At 45.2% G+C, this 19,739-nt stretch overlaps 1 protein-coding gene across 4 annotated transcripts in view; it reads right to left on the bottom strand.

Annotated features, from left to right (window-relative positions):
• Window positions 1-19,739, bottom strand: part of LOC311132121 (ribosome-binding protein 1-like) — a 38,828-nt gene that overhangs the window by 3,304 nt on the left and 15,785 nt on the right. Inside the window, exons 5-25 of one of the 4 annotated variants that reach the window (XM_084165328.1) lie at window positions 16,770-16,927; window positions 16,002-16,124; window positions 13,582-13,734; window positions 13,305-13,423; window positions 11,223-11,376; window positions 6,124-6,241; window positions 5,666-5,841; window positions 5,296-5,330; window positions 5,120-5,207; window positions 4,457-4,494; window positions 4,244-4,325; window positions 4,123-4,151; window positions 3,823-3,913; window positions 3,560-3,600; window positions 3,205-3,340; window positions 2,719-2,808; window positions 2,166-2,258; window positions 1,561-1,632; window positions 1,291-1,371; window positions 787-870; window positions 321-413 (exon numbers count right to left, since the gene is read on the bottom strand). In XM_084165328.1, the coding sequence (XP_084021454.1) occupies window positions 321-413; window positions 787-870; window positions 1,291-1,371; window positions 1,561-1,632; window positions 2,166-2,258; window positions 2,719-2,808; window positions 3,205-3,340; window positions 3,560-3,600; window positions 3,823-3,913; window positions 4,123-4,151; window positions 4,244-4,325; window positions 4,457-4,494; window positions 5,120-5,207; window positions 5,296-5,330; window positions 5,666-5,841; window positions 6,124-6,241; window positions 11,223-11,376; window positions 13,305-13,423; window positions 13,582-13,734; window positions 16,002-16,124; window positions 16,770-16,927 (2,054 nt within the window). Of the gene's footprint in view, window positions 1-320; window positions 414-786; window positions 871-1,290; window positions 1,372-1,560; window positions 1,633-2,165; window positions 2,259-2,718; window positions 2,809-3,204; window positions 3,341-3,559; window positions 3,601-3,822; window positions 3,914-4,122; window positions 4,152-4,243; window positions 4,326-4,456; window positions 4,495-5,119; window positions 5,255-5,295; window positions 5,331-5,665; window positions 5,842-6,123; window positions 6,242-11,222; window positions 11,377-13,304; window positions 13,424-13,581; window positions 13,735-16,001; window positions 16,125-16,769; window positions 16,928-19,739 lie in introns of all 4 variants that reach the window. The other 3 variants (XM_084165329.1, XM_084165326.1, XM_084165327.1) reach the window with 3 other exon arrangements.

The following is a 19,739-nucleotide window of genomic DNA, read 5'->3' as shown; positions in this document are numbered from 1 at the left end:
GGACTTTTCTACTGCGATCAAATGGATCCTAGCTCCACAGAGACATGGTTTAACAGCAGGAGAGATACTGATATTTTATTTATGAGTTAGTCCCTATTTATGACATACCAAGATGGCTGCCATTACCAGAACATTTTAAAACCTCTGGCTGTTGTCCATGGTCATGACATCAGCCAATAGTATTTGTATATCTCTCTATTCCCTGGTGGTGGTAACCATTGCTGTCCAGTGACCAGTTTCCAGAAAGTCCAGTACCCCCCAGTAGAGCAGACAGGCAGTGAAGGGTGCCCCATGACCTATAACCTCCGGTGCACCCTGACCTCAGGCTTTGATTGGCCATTCTGTGTCCTGGCCTCAGAGACTGCCTCCTGGCTCTGAGCGCACTCCGTCGCCTTGCTCAGCTGACCTCTGACCTGGAAAAGGAAGCTCCAAGGGTTAGGGACAAGAGGGGAGGGAGAGAGAGAATTGTGATACACACCAAGTAGACCTCAACAGACAGCAAGCACACTGCGGTTCCTGTCAGGAGACAGGGGCGCGCACACACACAGGCTTGTTTAACTAACCTTGTGGGGATTGATTCCCATTCAAAGTCATATTTTCCCTAATCCCTAAACCTAACCCCAAAACATAACCTTAACCCTAACCTTTAACCCCTAACCCTAACACTAATTCTAACCTTAAACCCCCTAGAAATAGCCTTTTTCCTTGTGGGGACTAACAAAATGTCCCCAGGTGGTCAAATGTTTGTTTGTTTACTATTCTTGTGGAGACTTCTCTCTCTCCTACCGTAGGCAGCTCTTCCCTGTGAATCTGGGCCTCCATCTGGGCTGACTCCAGCTGACTCTGAGACTCTGACAGTAGCTGCTTCAACTGGAGAAGACAGACCACAACCATTTTACTTAAACTTTATTTTGACAGGGAGTCATAGAGACCAAGGTCTCTTTTGCAAATGAGCACTGTAATTACAAAGATACACACATCAAATACAATTAAGAAATGCAAACCAGGAATACAAAACAATCATTCTTCAGCAAATAGCTCCTCAATAAGCAGTCTGAATTGCCCAAATAAGAGTCTCAGCAATGTACTAGATTATTTGGTCAGCCATGTGATTCGGTGAGACAAGAGCCCAAAACAGCTGGTGGTATGGGATGATGATGTCTTGACTAGTCGGTGTACCAGTGTCATCTATCCCCTGTCTCTGGACGGTCTCTGACTGTTTCTACTACATGAATGCTGATGTGTATAGCTAGTGTACCTATGGTGTACTGTATGGATGTAGATGTGTACCGGTGTCATTTCCTCCTCTGTCGGGGCAGTCTCAGACTGTTTCTCCAACTGGGCTTCCAACAGCATCACCTGCTCCTTCAGCTGCAGGGAGAGGAAGAGGGTAAGGAGTCCATTACTAAAGTATAATTCAGTACAGACTGTACCAGTCCAGCACTACACACCTACTGGACCGTAGTTGAAATCAGCCTGATATTATGACATTATGATAACCCCATTCAGGTGGAAATGAATGAACAAATGATTTTATAAATGTGGATATATTTATTATACCTGTTCTATGCTTTGGTTCTCTACCTTCAAGCTCTCTACAGTCTCCTTCAGAGTGTGCACTTGTTCCAGGGCCTAGTGTGAGTAGAGAGGGTTTGGTTTAGAACATGGCAGTGTTTCCCCTATATTCATTGAGCAGCGGTGGGCCGCTTTTGAAAATATATTTGTGGTAATTTTCAGGATGGTAAATGTTTTCAGTGTAAACTTAAACGACTAAAACCAGCTATAATGTATGTAGAGAAGATAATGGAGCTATATATTTTTTTATAAGATCATCTTTGATAATTAACATTCACCAATAAAAACTAGACGGAGAGAATCTAAGATAGCATAAGAACACAGCATAAGCCATGGCAAAATGTGTAGAATTGCAGGAAATTCGCTTTAAAACAGCAACATGTTGTCTCTGCGGCCAAGAGGAGGGCCTTTAAAATGTTGGGTCGAAGACTGCGCCATTGGCCATGCCCACTAATCCCCCCCCCCCTACCTCTGCTGAAAAAAATCCAAGGGGAAACACTGCAGGGCCACAGACAGCACTACAGAGTGCACAATATTACAGTGGGGGGAGGGGAGGGAGGAGGAGAGGAGAGAAAACACTGCTTCTTCACCTTCTTCAACTGGTCCGCAGAGTCGGCCATCTTGGATTTCCACACCAGCTCCTCCTCCTCAACACTCTTCTGAAGGCCCTTCAGCATTCCTTCCTGTGTAGAGAACAGATACATGATTGTGTGAGTATTTCTTTATTAGAAATTTTGCAGGATGAAATCTTGTAGACCACAACTCGCTCTCTCGCCCAAATTTCACATCTTTATAGATGCAGGTGTTGGGTGATCCATTCGGTAGATCTATCCCCCATCTACACCTGTCTCTCACTTACAAACATGTAATTGTCTTATGTTGTAAAAAGGCTGGAGGCCCATTTTTAAGTGAATCTAGAGCAGGGTTATTCAAATTTTACACGAGGTCCGGAGTACTGCTGGTTTTCTGTTCTACCAGAATTAATTGCACCCACCTGGTGTCCCAGGTCTAAATCAGTCCCTGATTAGAGGGAATAATGAAAAAGCAGTGGAACTGGCTTCGAGATCCAGATTTGAATTTGAGGGATCTAGAGATGCCGATGTACAAACCAACTGAGCGTGTTGTATTGGTGTAGGTACTCACTGTTTCAGCCAAGACCGTTCTGTACTGGTCACACTCTGCCTGCAGTGTCACGTGGCTGTCCTCTGCCTCCTTCAGTTTCTCCAACAGCTCCTGGAATCAAAACACCACAGACAGTCAGTCAGAACCAATGAGAAAACATTCATGTCCATTACATTTCCTACAAATGTGATATTTGTCTGTGGCGCTCTGGCTTACAGGTAAAAACAGACAAATGATGTACATGCAGCATTAAACACAGTGTACATAATATAGACTACATAACCAGGGATATGTTCGGTAGCCAATCTTTGTCGAAGGTAGCATATAGAACACCATGAATAGAGCAGACGTGATTCCTTATTCTACATGTCAGAGAGGCATGTTTGTTCGACAAAGCCTATTTCTATCTAAACGTTTCAAAAACGGGCCCCATGACTTCTGTCAGACCAGACCAAACCAATCAAGTGTATTATCATGGCTCAGTCAGATTTGTGCATCATGTCCTACCGGCAGCTCTGTGCTCGGCTCTGACTCCTGGCTCTGCTGGACCTGAGCGAAGGTCTCCTGTACCTTCTGCGATTGGGCCCTGGCTTCCCTTAGCTCCTCCTGTAGTGATGCCATCATAGCTTCCCTCTCTGCCAGACTAATAAACAACCAGAAACACAGTTTACTTTAGTATCCTTTTTATACAGAAGAGCCAAAAATCAAATATTCCATTTAGCTTTTAATCACAATTTATATTGTTTTACTGTAAAATGTGTTGCGATTCTAAAACAAACTTTAAATACAGTTTGATTTGATATTCCACAAGGGAAAAACCAAGTTAAAATCCATGGGTTTGGTGATGAATATGGCTTTGTACCTGGTTTGTAGCGCCGCCAGTTCTGCTGTGTTGTCGGACTGCTAAAACATAAAGCATGAATTCAGATAACTATATTCTACTGTAGTACAGATCATGTTGATACACAAGCAGGGAAACTATAGCCTGGTCCCAGATCTGTTTGTGCGGTCTTGCCAACTCCTATAGTCATTGTCACGCCAAACGACCATAGAAGATTGGCAAAACAGCACAAATGGGCCTGGGACCAGGCTAAGGTAACTGTAGGAGAGGAATGGCACACTTACAGCAGTGCTGCTCTGGGCCTGCTCAGATGTTTCTTTGAGTTGCTTCACTTCCTCTTCTGTTGATGCTTCCTGGCTCGCTCTCTCCTTCAGACTGGAATGAAGGACCACATGGTTAACCAGCATTAGACAATGGTGTGTTGTAATAAAGTTGTTTTGAAAATTATTATTTTTTGGGATCCAAGTGAGCACAAGGCATAGAACTATAATTACTTGTACTAACAGTCCCATTCAAGACAATGTTCTGTCCCTTCTAGTAAGTATATTCTTCTGGAACAAGGTATCAATAAAACCATAACTCACCTGTTGAGTAGCTGTTCCGAGATATCAGCCTGACAAAAAAGGGAACGCATGTCAATATTCATAATGGAAAAGCTGTTGTGTAAATATAGAAATGTACCGCTTTTAGCTCAAAGAAACTTACGGGAGAGTTTTTAAGTTGCTCCATCTCTTCTTTGAGTTGCTTCAGTTCCTCCTGAAGTGATGCCATCAGGCTTGCTTCCTGACTGAAATAAAGAGAGATGCATACGAGGATGTTCAGGTACATAATAGCAGAATTAAACAAAGTTGGTGACATGGTTTCAGCTTCAAATGGGTGACTTAAACTGAAATTGCAGTGGACTTGCTCCAGACATACCTGTTAGGTTCCCGCTCTGTCTCGGCTGTAGTGATCGCCTGCCGGGACAGAGTAAGAAGATCATTAGAAAGATAAAAAGACAACATTATGGTTCTCTCAAAAAAAAAACTTTGGAAACAAAATGTATCTTCCCAATGTATACAATTCTGCCTTGAAATGTCCAAATACATACAGTAAATATACATACTTGAATCACCTAGGAAACCAGTTAGAAATAACTGGTTCAGTTATGAAATGAATAAAGGAAATAACTGATTCAGTTAGGAAATCAATAAAGGAAATAACTGATTCAGTTAGGAAATCAATAGAGAAATAACTGATTCAGTTAGGAAATCAATAGAGAAATAACTGATTCAGTTCTGAAATCAATAGAGAAATAACTGATTCAGTTAGGGAATCAATAAAGGAAATAACTGATTCAGTTAGGAAATCAATAGAGAAATAACTGATTCAGTTCTTTAATCAATAGAGAAATAACTGATTCAGTTAGGGAATCAATAAAGGAAATAACTGATTCAGTTAGGATTTATTTTAGAAATAACTGATTCAGTTAGGGAATCAATAAAGGAAATAACTGATTCAGTTAGCCAAAGTTAATGGCCATCCAATTAGCTAGCACAATGAAAACAGAACAGCGACTTCTGACAGAGTTGAGATACTTACAGGACTTACAGTAGCCTCCTGTTTCATTTCTTGGAGCTGCTTCAGCTCCTGTTGGAGTGACGCCAACTGACTCTCTCTGTCCTGAAGACTGGAAGATAAATGATTGGTGTTGTTGAGAAAAGACCAACTCCACATCTATAAAGAGAATTATGAGGGACAGATGATCAAAAACATACCTGCTCTTTAGCTGTTCCAACTCAGTGGAGTTATCCTGTAAAACATAAATACACATGAATTCAGAAGTGGACCCAAAAGAACCATCGATAGCATGGTTATATAGCATGGTTATCTCCGGACAAGCCAATGCTCACTAGCACCAGAGAGGTTTGAAACAGACACTCAATTTGTGATTACCTCCTGCAAATACTTTGTGAACAAATTTGCCATTGACAGTGCTCTGAATCTTCATCATGGGTGTTTACAGAAAGTAATGGCGGTTTGAGTCTCTCTGTTTTCAACCTCTCTGGCACTAGTAAGCACTGGCTCACGCAGAGTGTGCAAGTGCTACCCTAACATAATATAATCTGATATAATCTGATAACTCACCTCCGTGTCCTCGTCTCTGTTGTGGCTGGCCTCCAGCAGTACATTGATGGAGTCTACCTGATCCTCCAATTGTCCCTTCTCCAGCTCGGTCTGCTCTAGCTGGGCTGTGAGGGCCTCCACCTGGGCACTACGCTCCTTCAGACCAGCCTCTACACTGCCTAGATGGACCTGGAGGTCTGGAGGGATGGCAGACAACACTCACTACAAACTATTAACGCTGTTCAATCAATAGACCTTATTCACTGCAATTTAGAAGAATAAAGTAACATTGGTTAAGGTTGGCAGTCAAATAACGTGATTTCTTCTTTTGGTCGGTTTATTAAACATCCGAGGGTTAAATTGAAAGGTTGAATTTGAGGAAAGTTTTACTTTTGACTTCAATGGAGCATTTTCACTTCATACCAAGTTTGTCCACTGGAATTTGAACAAACAAGGCCGAAACGTGAATAATGTCTTACCTGTGAGGGTGGCAGCGTCCTGCTGGGCTTTCTCCAGGGTGCTCTGTGAACTCCTCAACTCCTCACTGACCTCCTCCAGCCTCCTCTGCAGTGCCTGCTCAGTCTCTACATGGCTGGCCTGAGGTAGAGTTAGACAGATTTTAATATTCTGTAATACTACAGTAAGCATTGTGACAGCACGCTCAGGGTCATGTATGACCACAACTAGAATGAGATTGTATTTCAATGATTATAACAGTGTGACATTATTCCCAGGGTCTGGCCTGGGGATGAAGGGTGGGGATGCAGTGTATGTTACTCACCATCAGAGGGCAGCAGAGGCTAACTACACAACATATCTACTACATTATTATCCAGCTACAGAGTTAGTAATACATATAAAACTGGTGTGTGTGTGTGTGTGTGTGTGTGTGTGTGTGTGTGTGTGTGTGTGTGTGTGTGTGTGTGTGTGTGTGTGAGTGAGTGAGTAAAAGAGAGAGCAAAAGAAAGAGGGAGACTAGAATCTGGAGGGCTAAGGATAGTGACATAGCGTAAAGAGCCTGGAATGTGTATGTTCACTAACAGGCCCTTGTATTACGTAACGTTCTGTTGATAAACCTCAGGACTGGTCCAGGAGGACACGATAATAAAATGATTAAACATGAACTCGTGACTGTCAAGAAGTAAAACACTGACTCACTCCATACATCCCATAATACACACAAAACACACACACACTCTCCCTTCCATTAGGATTTACCAAATATACTAAACACATCTGGTGTGTAGTAGTGTTTTAAACTTTGCTTTGGCACGTAGCACACATTCCATCTGGTGTCAGCCAGCCAGCCAGCCAGCCAGCCAGCCAGCCAGCCAGCCAGCCAGCAAACCAGCCAGTCAGCCAGCCAATCTGCCAATTAGTCTGCCAGCCAGCCAGCCCGTGAGCCAGCTCATCAGTCAGCCCCATTATTGTGTGGCTGCATTCCAGTCCAACACAGCGCTCTGTGATTTCAAGGCCATCAGAGATCCAGCCGCATCACAGGCGCATTAGAGGGGTGGGGGACCAGTTGGTGGGTAAGGCGAGGCCAGCCGGTGGATAAGGCTTTAGAGGTGTGGGGGACCAGCCGGTGGGTAAGGTTTTAGTTGTTAAGAGCATTGTGCCAGTAACCGAAAGGTCGCTGGTTCTAATCCCCGAGCCGACTAGGTGAAAAATCTGTCGATGTGCCCTTGAGCAAGGCACTTAACCCTAATTGCTCCTGTAAGTCACTCTGGATAAGAGCGTCTGCTAAATGACTAAAATGTAAAATGTTTTAGAGGAGTGGGGTTCCAGCTGGTGAATAAGGTTTTAGAGGAATGGGGGACCAGCCGGTGGGTACGGTTTTAAAGGGGTGGGGGACCAGCCGGTGGGTAAGGTTTTAAAGGGGTGGGGGACCAGCCGGTGGGTAAGGTTTTAAAGGGGTGGGGGACCAGCCGGTGGGTAAAGCGAAGGCTCACAGCAAACTGGCAGCTCTAGAACTAGGGTGCAGCCTTGCAGTTCAACATATCCTTGGATATACAGTGGGGGGAAAAAGTATTTAGTCAGCCACCAATTGTGCAAGTTCTCCCACTTAAAAAGATGAGAGAGGCCTGTAATTTTCATCATAGGTACACGTCAACTATGACAGACAAATTGAGGAAAATAAATCCAGTAAATCACATTGTAGGATTTTTTATGAATTTATTTGCAAATTATGGTGGAAAATAAGTATTTGGTCACCTACAAACATAGCAAGATTTCTGGCTCTCACAGACCTGTAACTTCTTCTTTAAGAGGCTCCTCTGTCCTCCCCTCGTTACCTGTATTAATGGCACCTGTTTGAACTTGTTATCAGTATAAAAGACACCTGTCCACAACCTCAAACAGTCACACTCCAAACTCCACTATGGCCAAGACCAAAGAGCTGTCAAAGGACACCAGAAACAAAATTGTAGACCTGCACCAGGCTGGGAAGACTGAATCTGCAATAGGTAAGCAGCTTGGTTTGAAGAAATCAACTGTGGGAGCAATTATTAGGAAATGGAAGACATACAAGACCACTGATAATCTCCCTCGATCTGGGGCTCCACGCAAGATCTCACCCCGTGGGGTCAAAATGATCACAAGAACGGTGAGCAAAAATCCCAGAACCACACGGGGGGACCTAGTGAATGACCTGCAGAGAGCTGGGACCAAAGTAACAAAGCCTACCATCAGTAACACACTACGCCGCCAGGGACTCAAATCCTGCAGTGCAAGACGTGTCCCCCTGCTTAAGCCAGTACATGTCCAGGCCCGTCTGAAGTTTGCTAGAGTGCATTTGGATGATCCAGAAGAAGATTGGGAGAATGTCATATGGTCAGATGAAACCAAAATATAACTTTTTGGTAAAAACTCAACTCTTCGTGTTTGGAGGACAAAGAATGCTGAGTTGCATCCAAAGAACACCATACCTACTGTGAAGCATGGGGGTGGAAACATCATGCTTTGGGGCTGTTTTTCTGCAAAGGGACCAGGACGACTGATCCGTGTAAAGGAAAGAATGAATGGGGCCATGTATCGTGAGATTTTGAGTGAAAACCTCCTTCCATCAGCAAGGGCATTGAAGATGAAACGTGGCTGGGTCTTTCAGCATGACAATGATCCCAAATACACCGCCCGGGCAACGAAGGAGTGGCTTCGTAAGAAGCATTTCAAGGTCCTGGAGTGGCCTAGCCAGTCTCCAGATCTCAACCCCATAGAAAATCTTTGGAGGGAGTTGAAAGTCAGTTTTGCCCAGCGACAGCCCCAAAACATCACTGCTCTAGAGGAGATCTGCATGGAGGAATGGGCCAAAATACCAGCAACAGTGTGTGAAAACCTTGTGAAGACTTACAGAAAACGTTTGACCTGTGTCATTGCCAACAAAGGGTATATAACAAAGTATTGAGAAACTTTTGTTATTGACCAAATACTTATTTTCCACCATAATTTGCAAATAAATTCATTAAAAATCCTACAATGTGATTTTCTGGATTTTTTTCTCATTTTGTCTGTCATAGTTGACGTGTACCTATGATGAAAATTACAGGCCTCTCTCATCTTTTTAAGTGGGAGAACTTGCACAATTGGTGGCTGACTAAATACTTTTTTCCCCCACTGTATTGGAATTCCTCATTTTCCTAGATCACACAACAGACTAGCTAAATCTGGTGCAATACTTATGTTGTCAAGATCCCTGATAAATAAAAACATATACAGTGAGGGAAAAAAGTATTTGATCCCCTGCTGATTTTGTAAGTTTGCCCACTGACAAAGAAATGATCAGTCTATAATTTTAATGGTAGGTTTATTTGAACAGTGAGAGACAGAATAACAAAAAAATCCAGAAGAACGTATGTCAAAAATGTTATAAATTGATTTGCATTTTAATAAGGGAAATAAGTATTTGACCCCCTCTCAATCAGAAAGATTTCTGGCTCCCAGGTGTCTTTTAGACAGGTAACGAGCTGAGATTAGGAGCACAATCTTAAAGGGAGTGCTCCTAATCTCATCTTGTTACCTGTATAAAAGACACCTGTCCACAGAAGCAATCAATCAATCAGATTCCAAACTCTCCACCATGGCCAAGACCAAAGAGCTCTCCAAGGATGTCAGGGACAAGATTGTAGACCTACACAAGGCTGGAATGGGCTACAAGACCATCGCCAAGCAGCTTGGTGAGAAGATGACAACAGTTGGTGCGATTATTCGCAAATGGAAGAAACAAAAGGACTGTCAATCTCCCTCTGCCTGGGGCTCCATGCAAGATCTCACCTCGTGGAGTTGCAATGATCATGAGAACGGTGAAGAATCAGCCCAGAACTACACAGGAGGATCTTGTCAATGATCTCAAGGCAGCTGGGACCATAGTCACCAAGAAAACAATTGGTAACACACTACGCCGTGAAGGACTGAAATCCTGCAGCGCCCGCAAGGTCCCCCTGCTCAAGAAAGCACATATACAGGCCCGTCTGAAGTTTTCCAATGACCATCTGAATGATCCAGAGGAGAACTGGGTGAAAGTGTTGTGGTCAGATGAGACCAAAATCGAGCTCTTTGGCATCAACTCAACTCGCCGTGTTTGGAGGAGGAGAACTGCTGCCTATGACCCCAAGAACACAATCCCCACCGTCAAACATGGAGGTGGAAACATTATGCTTTGGGGGTGTTTTTCTGCTAAGAGGACAGGACAACTTCACTGCATCAAAGGGACGATGGACGGGGCCATGTACCGTCAAATCTTGGGTGAGAACCTCCTTCCCTCAGCCAGGGCATTGAAAATGGGTCGTGGATGGGTATTCCAGCATGACAATGACCCAAAACACACGGCCAAGGCAACAAAGGAGTGGCTCAAGAAGAAGCACAATCTGTGGAGGGAGCTGAAGGTTCGTGTTGCCAAACGTCAGGCTCGAAACCTTAATGACTTGGAGAAGATCTGCAAAGAGGAGTGGGACAAAATCCCTCCTGAGATGTGTGCAAACCTGGTGGCCAACTACAAGAAACGTCTGACCTCTGTGATTGCCAACAAGGGTTTTGCCACCAAGTACTAAGTCATGTTTTGCAGAGGGGTCAAATACTTATTTCCCTCATTAAAATGCAAATCAATTTATAACATTTTTGACATTCGTTTTTCTGGATTTTTGTTGTTGTTATTCTGTCTCTCACTGTTCAAATAAACCTACCATTAAAATTATAGACTGATCTTGTCTTTGTCAGTGGGCAAACGGACAAATTCAGCAGGGGATCAAATACTTTTTTCCCCTCACTGTAGGTTAAGACATTGTATTAGAAAGCCAAATCTGTTTTTTAGGGGGGTTGTTGTGATGTTTTGGGGGGCTAATGACTTCTCCCCCCTTGATTCTACTGACCTGCAGCAGGGCCAGTTCTTAGTCGGAGACCTTAGCCTCCAGCCCTCTCCAGATGTTGTCATTAGTCTGAACGTGTGTGTGTGTCTGTGTCCGTCCATGTCCGTGTGTGTCTGTGTCTGTGTCCGTGTGTGTCCATGTCCATGTGTGTCCGTGTCCGTCCATGTGTGTCCGTGTCCGTCCGTGTGTGTCCATGTCTGTGTGTGTGTCAGTCCTACCTGTAGCAGAGAAAGTTGTTTCTCTACAGAAGACACCTTAGTCTCCAGCCCTCTCTTGACGTTCTCATCAGCCTGGAGGCTCTCACTCTTCTCCCCCAGCTCCTTGGTCAGTCTGGCACAGTCCTGTCTCAGCTTGGCCAGCTCTGCATTCTGTCTGAAGAGAGAAGAGAGAGGGAGGCCAGGTCAGTCAGGAAAATACACTACATGGCTAAAAGTATGTGGACACCTGCTCGTCGAACATCTCATTGCTCGTCGAACATCTCATTACAAAATCATGGGCATTAATATGGAGTTGGTCCCCCCTTTGCTGCTATAACAGCCTCCACTCTTCTGGGAAGGCTTTCCACTAGACGTTGGAACATTGCAGCTGGGACTTGCTTCCATTCAGCCACAAGAGGATTAGTGAGGTCGGCCACTGATGTTGGGCGATTAGGCCTGGCTCGCAGTCAGCGTTCCAATTCATCCCAAAGGTGTTCAATGGGGTTGAGGTCAGGGCTCTGTGCAGGCCAGTCAAGTTCTTCCACACCGATCTTGATAAACCATTTCTGTATGGACCTCGCTTTTTGAACGGGGGCATTGTCATGGTGAAACAGGAAAGGGCCTTCCCCAAACTGTTGCCACAAAGTTAGAAGCACAGAATCGTCTAGAATGTAATTGTATGCTGTAGCGTTAAGATTTCCCTTCACTGGAACTAAGGGGCCTAGCCTGAACCATGAAAAACAGCCCCAGACCATTATTCTCCTCCACCAAACTTTAGTTGGCACTATGCACTCGGGTAGGTAGCGTTCTCCTGGCATCTGCCAAACCCAGATTCATCCGTCGGACTGCCAGATGTTGAAGCGTGATTCATCACTCCAGAGAACGTGTTTCCACTGCTCCAGAGTCCAATGGCGGCGAGCTTTACACCACTCCAGCCAACGCTTGGCATTATGCATGGTGATCTTAGGCTTGTGTGCGGCTGCTCGGCCATGGAAACCCATTTAATGAAGCTCCCGATGAACAGTTCTTGTGCTGACATTGCTTCCAGAGGCAGTTTGGAACTTGGTAGTGAGTGTTGCAACCGAGGACAGACGATTTTTACGTGCTACGCGCTTCAGCACTCGGCGGTCCCGTTCTGTGAGCTTGTGGCCTACCACTTCACGGCTGAGCCGTTGTTGCTCCTACACATTTCCACTTCACAATAACAGCACTTACAGTTGACTGGGGCAGCTCTAGCAGGACAGAAATTTGACGAACTGACTTGTTGGAATGGTGGCATCCTATGACAGTGCCCCGTTGAAAGTCACTGAGCTCTTCAGTAAGGCCATTCTACTGCCAATGTTTGTCTATGGAGATTGCATGACTGTGTGCTCGATTTTATACACCCGTCAGCAACGGGTGTGGCTGAAATAGCAGAATCCACTAAATTGAAGGGGTGTCCACATACTTTGTAGTGTACCTCAGAGCAGGCTTCACAGTAGACAGTCTCTCTGTCAGACACACTAATCCTAGACCTAGTAATCCTAACATACTGTGTTCCATACGCATTTACATCTGCACTCTCAAAACACCTGATTCTGTCCCTCTCTCAAACATATTCTTCGTAGTGGCAAATACTAAAATGTTTTGGGACAGGGGCCGGGGACAGAGGGAGCTACCTACTTGCTCTCTGCCTGGCTGGTGGCCTGGTTCAAGGTTAGGGGTTAGGATAGGAACAGACACCTACTTGCTCTCTGCCTGACTGGTGACCTGGTTCAAGGTTAGGGGTTAGGGTAGGAACAGACACCTACTTGCTTTCTGCCTGGCTGGTGGCCTGGTTCAAGGTTAGGGGTTAGGATAGGAACAGACACCTACTTGCTCTCTGCCTGACTGGTGACCTGGTTAGGGGTTAGGGTAGGAACAGACACCTACTTGCTCTCTGCCTGACTGGTGACCTGGTTCAAGGTTAGGGGTTAGGGTAGGAACAGACACCTACTTGCTTTCTGCCTGGCTGGTGGCCTGGTTCAAGGTTAGGGGTTAGGGTAGGAACAGACACCTACTTGCTTTCTGCCTGGCTGGTGGCCTGGTTCAAGGTTAGGGGTTAGGGTAGGAACAGACACCTACTTGCTTTCTGCCTGGCTGGTGGCCTGGTTCAAGGCATCTCTGAGGATGGAGTTCTCTTGCTGCAGACAAGCCAGCTGGGCGGTGGGACCTGACTCCAACTGCTCCTGAAGACTGAGGACCTGAGAGTAGGGAGGGACTTTGACTTAAAGTTTTTGAATGCTTTGGAAATCTTTACATTACTAATTTAAATCCAATAAAGTACACTCAATTCAAATGAGAGAAAGACACAGAAGCTGACAGACAGAGACAGACCTGCATTCTATTCTACATATAGTACCTTGGCGTTGAGTTTCTGTGTCTGGGCTACGTGGTCCTGGTAGGAGGCCTGCATACGAGCCTGCAGAGCGATCATCTCCTGCTCCCTGGACGAGAGCTGGGAACTCAGCCTGGTTTCTACACTGGCCACCTTGGACTTCTCAGAAGACAGCTCCTACAGAAGGAGGAGAGATACAGACTGTCAGAAAGGCTGGGGTCAATTCAGGAAGTAATTCAATGATTAAAATATTTCATGTGAAATTCACAATTTTCTAATTCAAAAATCACTTCCTGAATTGACTGACTTCAATTCGAATTTACCCCAACCCTGGCTCCTACATACAGACACCAGTGGTAAACAATTTTTCAATTGGGGGGGGGGGGGGGGGGGGGGAGTTCTAGTTATGTGGTTAAATAAGTCGTATTTTCAGAGATATTCTCAATGTATGTAAATGTGTGTTTTACCCTGGTGAGTTCTCCGAGTCTGTTCTTGGCTGCAGTGGCGCCCTCCTGCTCATTGTGTGTGTGTGGTGTGTGTGTGTGGGTCTCAGTGTGTGTGTGGTGTGTGTGTGTGGGTCTCAGTGTGTGTGTGGTGTGTGTGTGTGTGTGTGTGTCTTAGTGGACGTGTTAACCAAGAAAGAATTTGACCAACTGGGGACATTTTGTTGGTCCCCACAAGGTCAAATGCTACAGTGGGGAAAAAAAGTATTTAGTCAGCCACCAATTGTGCAAGTTCTCCCACTTAAAAAGATGAGAGAGGCCTGTAATTTTCATCATAGGTACACGTCAACTATGACAGACAAAATGAGAAAAAACTATCCAGAAAATCACATTGTAGGATTTTTAATGAATTTATTTGCAAATTATGGTGGAAAATAAGTATTTGGTCAATAACAAAAGTTTCTCAATACTTTGTTATATACCCTTTGTTGGCAATGACACAGGTCAAACGTTTTCTGTAAGTCTTCACAAGGTTTTCACACACTGTTGCTGGTATTTTGGCCCATTCCTCCATGCAGATCTCCTCTAGAGCAGTGATGTTTTGGGGCTGTCGCTGGGCAACACGGACTTTCAACTCCCTCCAAAGATTTTCTATGGGGTTGAGATCTGGAGACTGGCTAGGCCACTCCAGGACCTTGAAATGCTTCTTACGAAGCCACTCCTTCGTTGCCCGGGCGGTGTGTTTGGGATCATTGTCATGCTGAAAGACCCAGACACGTTTCATCTTCAATGCCCTTGCTGATGGAAGGAGGTTTTCACTCAAAATCTCACGATACATGGCCCCATTCATTCTTTCCTTTACACGGATCAGTCGTCCTAGTCCCTTTGCAGAAAAACAGCCCCAAAGCATGATGTTTCCACCCCCATGCTTCACAGTAGGTATGGTGTTCTTTGGATGCAACTCAGCATTCTTTGTCCTCCAAACACGACGAGTTGAGTTTTTACCAAAAAGTTATATTTTGGTTTCATCTGACCATATGACATTCTCCCAATCCTCTTCTGGATCATCCAAATGCACTCTAGCAAACTTCAGACGGGCCTGGACATGTACTGGCTTAAGCAGGGGGACACGTCTTGCACTGCAGGATTTGAGTCCCTGGCGGCGTAGTGTGTTACTGATGGTAGGCTTTGTTACTTTGGTCCCAGCTCTCTGCAGGTCATTCACTAGGTCCCCCCGTGTGGTTCTGGGATTTTTGCTCACCGTTCTTGTGATCATTTTGACCCCACGGGGTGAGATCTTGCGTGGAGCCCCAGATCGAGGGAGATTATCAGTGGTCTTGTATGTCTTCCATTTCCTAATAATTGCTCCCACAGTTGATTTCTTCAAACCAAGCTGCTTACCTATTGCAGATTCAGTCTTCCCAGCCTGGTGCAGGTCTACAATTTTGTTTCTGGTGTCCTTTGACAGCTCTTTGGTCTTGGCCATAGTGGAGTTTGGAGTGTGACTGTTTGAGGTTGTGGACAGGTGTCTTTTATACTGATAACAAGTTCAAACAGGTGCCATTAATACAGGTAACAAGTGGAGGACAGAGGAGCCTCTTAAAGAAGAAGTTACAGGTCTGTGAGAGCCAGAAATCTTGCTTGTTTGTAGGTGACCAAATACTTATTTTCCACCATAATTTGCAAATAAATTCATTAAAAATCCTACAATGTGATTTTCTGGATTTTTTTCCCTCAATTTGTCTGTCATAGTTGACGTGTACCTATGATGAAAATTACAGGCCTCTCTCATCTTTTTAAGTGGGAGAACTTGCACAATTGGTGGCTGACTAAATACTTTTTTCCCACCACTGTATTTCTTGGGGGTTTAGGGTTAAGGTTAGAATTAGTGTTAGGGGTTAGGGTAAGAGTACGGGTTAGGGAAAATAGGATTTTGGGGACTGGTTAGCTGCGCAAGACTGTGTGTGTGTGTGTCTCAGTGTGTATATATGTGTGTGTTACCTTGGTGAGTTCCCTCAGTCTGTTCTTGGCTGCGGTGGCGTCCTCTTGCTGAGTTGCCAGCTGTTTCTGATTCTCCTCTAACTGTTTCTTCATCACAGCCACTGGGTCGCCCTTCTGAGTAGCCTGAGTAGCGCACGCACACACACAGGAAGTTAGCCACTGGGTTGCCCTTCTGAGTAGCCTGAGTAGCGCACGCACACACACAGGAAGTTAGCCACTGGGTTGCCCTTCTGAGTAGCCTGAGTAGCGCACGCACACACACAGGAAGTTAGCCACTGGGTTGCCCTTCTGAGTAGCCTGAGTAGCGCACGCACACACACAGGAAGTTAGTCACAATCAATATCAACATCTGTAGTGTGTGTGTGAGTGTCTGACCAATGACCCATCCTCCTCATGCTTGACGTGTGTCAGTGTCACCACCCCTCCCAGTGGTTTCTCCCGTCCCATACCACGCCGCCCCCCCACTCCAACCCCCTCGAATGACATCTCCCATCCAGTCCTGACCAGATTGTACTATATGCCCTGCCGGATTTCCTACCCTCCACCTCAAACCTTACATGTGTCAACCCCCTTCAACCCCACAATGGTATCCCCCATCCCGGGTCGTACCATGATGTCATGCATGATGTCCTCCCAAACCCCCCCCAGAGTGATTTCTCCCATCCCATTCTGGGTCATATCATCCCCCTCCACCCCCAGACTGACATGTGTCACCCCCCCCCCCCCCCCCCCCCAACAGTATCTCCCAACCCCCGCCACGGGTCGCACCATGTGCCAGGTGTCTTGTCTGATGCCAGCCTTGTCAGAGAGGATCTGTATGAGGCGCTGGGCCTCTCCCTCACTGAACACCATACTGCTAACGGTAGAGACCAGGGCCCTGTAGGGCAGGTACAGGGGTGCATCCAGACCAGAGTCCACTGCTATGGCTAAACAGAGACAGAGACAGAGACAGAGAGACAGAGAGACAGACAGACAGAGAGACAGACAGACAGACAGAGCGAGAGAAAGAGAGAGAGAGAGAAAGAGAGAGAGTGAGACAGACAGAGAGAGCGAGAGAAAGAGAGAGAGAGAGAGAGATATTATTACAAGCATCCAGAGAGTCAGCTGCTACAGGTAAGGAGAGGAAAACATAGCTATTAATAAAACATAATTCCCTACTGAGAACAGCACTCACCAAAAGGGCAGTTACTGTGCACAGGAATACAATGTTGGCAGAACTTGGGAAGTTACGGGGTAAAAGGCCATGTGGAATATTCCTACTGTCTGATACAGTTTGTCTGCCATCGTAAGATTGTGGGTTCTCACACTGCCACCAGGCTAGGGCCGGGTCAGTAACAGGGGAGGGAACTTCCCCCACAGACTGGGCACTGTGGGCAACCTTGGGCATTCTATTCTATTAGGTTTGACTGATATTTGGCAGAACTCAGTTGTCTTGGTGGGATGTTGGAGGGGTAAAAGGCAATAAATGAAGGCTAAATATGTCAAATATGCTTAATATGTCTGTCATCATAAGACTGAGTAAATTATCATGGCTCAGGGCAGAGTGGGTGAGAACTGGGCAGCTGAACCCCTGGCTGAGAGGGCAGAGTGGTACCAGGCAGACACAGCCCCCGTGGCACCAGAGAACCCCCTATTGTCTGGGTTACTGAGAGGCTTTGTCATAGAGCACAACAGGTCCAGTGATGTGCACACACGCACATGTGCACACGCACACTGAGCAGGAGGGCGCCACTGCAACCAACAACAGACTCCGAGAATTGATAACACACACACACACACCAGCCTCAGACAGGTTGTCATCGCAGTAGTAAGCGTGCTACAGTAGTGCTTGTGTTATGGCTAAAGTATTTCCTGCCTAGACTAACATTTCCATTCATTAAAACGGAAAGAGATGTTTTTAACAGCCTAGCTAGCAGTTACCTCCCTTCCTGTGTTGGTCTGTCTGTCAGTCACTCAACACGACCCATATAAGGAAGGATGGCATCATGACATGTACAGACAGAACAAGTTTATCATTTCCAGACTCCCAAATATAACAAATCAGTCAAATGATCAATCAAAAATATATAGTATTTACTATGTGAGCATTTGGGCTTAGGCTTATATAATTAGGCCTTCCGGGATTTCGGGAAAACCAGGGAATTTATTGAAAGTTCCTGGAATTTTACAACCCTAGGATAAACTACTGTCCTTGTGGTCCTGTTATGACCCAAGGGCCTTGTAGCAGCTGTAGTATCTGGTACACAGAATGAGGGAAGCTTTTCTTTGAAGACCTACTCTGTTTGGTGGCACGCACACACACATAACCCAACACACACAGAGGCCTTGAACATGTCCTGCATAATGTGTGCGCTAGTAGTCTTTCGACCAGACCACACCCAGTTAGTCTGACTAAGATCAGAGTCCACCACGGCAGCCTTCGTCAGCTGCCTCCGAAACGCGTCCGTTTGCTCTGACCTATGCTGCTAAAAAAAAGACATGAAAACTTAAAATAATATTTCAGTGAGTGCGGGTTTTTCCTTTCTTCCAGTGTATGCCATTTGAACCCGGCACCCAAACACTTGTGTTACTACAAACTTTTCAGCTGAGCACACTAATTCCTCATTCTAAATCAGTCCACCACGGAGAAAACAACTCAGCTTTGCTCTGCAGTATAGGAGCACACGTCTCTCTGCAGATAGGCTACATTATATAGTCCGGCCTATTATATAATTAAGCAATAAGCCCCGAGGAGGTGTGGTATATTGGCCATATATCACAAAACCCTGAGGTGCCTTATTGCTACTATAAACTGGTTACCTACATAGTTAGAACAGTAAACAAGTAGTTTTGCATCATACCCGCAGTATATTTAAGCAATAAGGCCCGAGGGGTGTGGCATATGGCCACTATACCACGGCTTTCAGCCAATCAGCATTCAGGGCTCAAACCACACAGTTTATAATGTCTGATATAAACTGGTTGGTTCGAGCCCTGAATGCTGATTGGCTGACAGCCGTGGCATCATCAGACCGTATACCACGGGTATGACAAAACATGTATTTTTACTCTTCTAATTACGTTGGTAACCATTTTATAATAGCAATAAGGCACCTCGGGGGTTTGTGGTATATGGCCAATATACCACAGCTAAAGGCTGTGTCCAGGCACTCCGCATTGCGTTGTGCGTAAGAACAGCCTTTAGCCTCGATATATTGGCCATATACCACACCCCCTCGGGCCTTATTGCTTAAATATACCACAGCTTTCAGTCAATCAGCATCCAGGAGCCAAACTACCCAGTTTATAATCTTAGATAAGAAACACTAAACTTAGAGTAAATAAATAATATTCAATTTCCAATCCATTCCAAAAAATTAAGAAACATTTCTCTCTAAATCAAATAGCCTACTAGTTAGAAATGGAACTGGAAGAAGGTGTGTTCATTGACATCTCTTAAACAAACTATGCTTTGTCCCGATTATTGCTCAAACTATTTCTATTTGCTGCAAAATGGAAAAAACTATGCAACTAGGACACTAAATGGCATGCCCAGACTCCAATATTTATCAATAATTCCTTGCGATCAGGAGGACGGCCTTTCACATTGCCAAAATGGTCCAAATGCGGTATCCGTACCCTTGCCGATATCATGGATAGTAATGATTTGAAGACATTCCAAGATCTGAAAGAAGCATTATTATTTTTTCTTTATCTCACACATTGTTCAACTATGCTGGCCTATGGAGTTCCATGGGA

The sequence above is a fragment of the Coregonus lavaretus genome, assembly GCF_964263955.1.
Source record: "Coregonus lavaretus genome assembly, chromosome: 1".
Classification (NCBI taxonomy): domain Eukaryota; kingdom Metazoa; phylum Chordata; class Actinopteri; order Salmoniformes; family Salmonidae; genus Coregonus; species Coregonus lavaretus.
The sequence above is the reverse complement of the archived record's forward strand: the minus strand, read 5'-3'. Positions and strand labels throughout refer to the sequence as shown.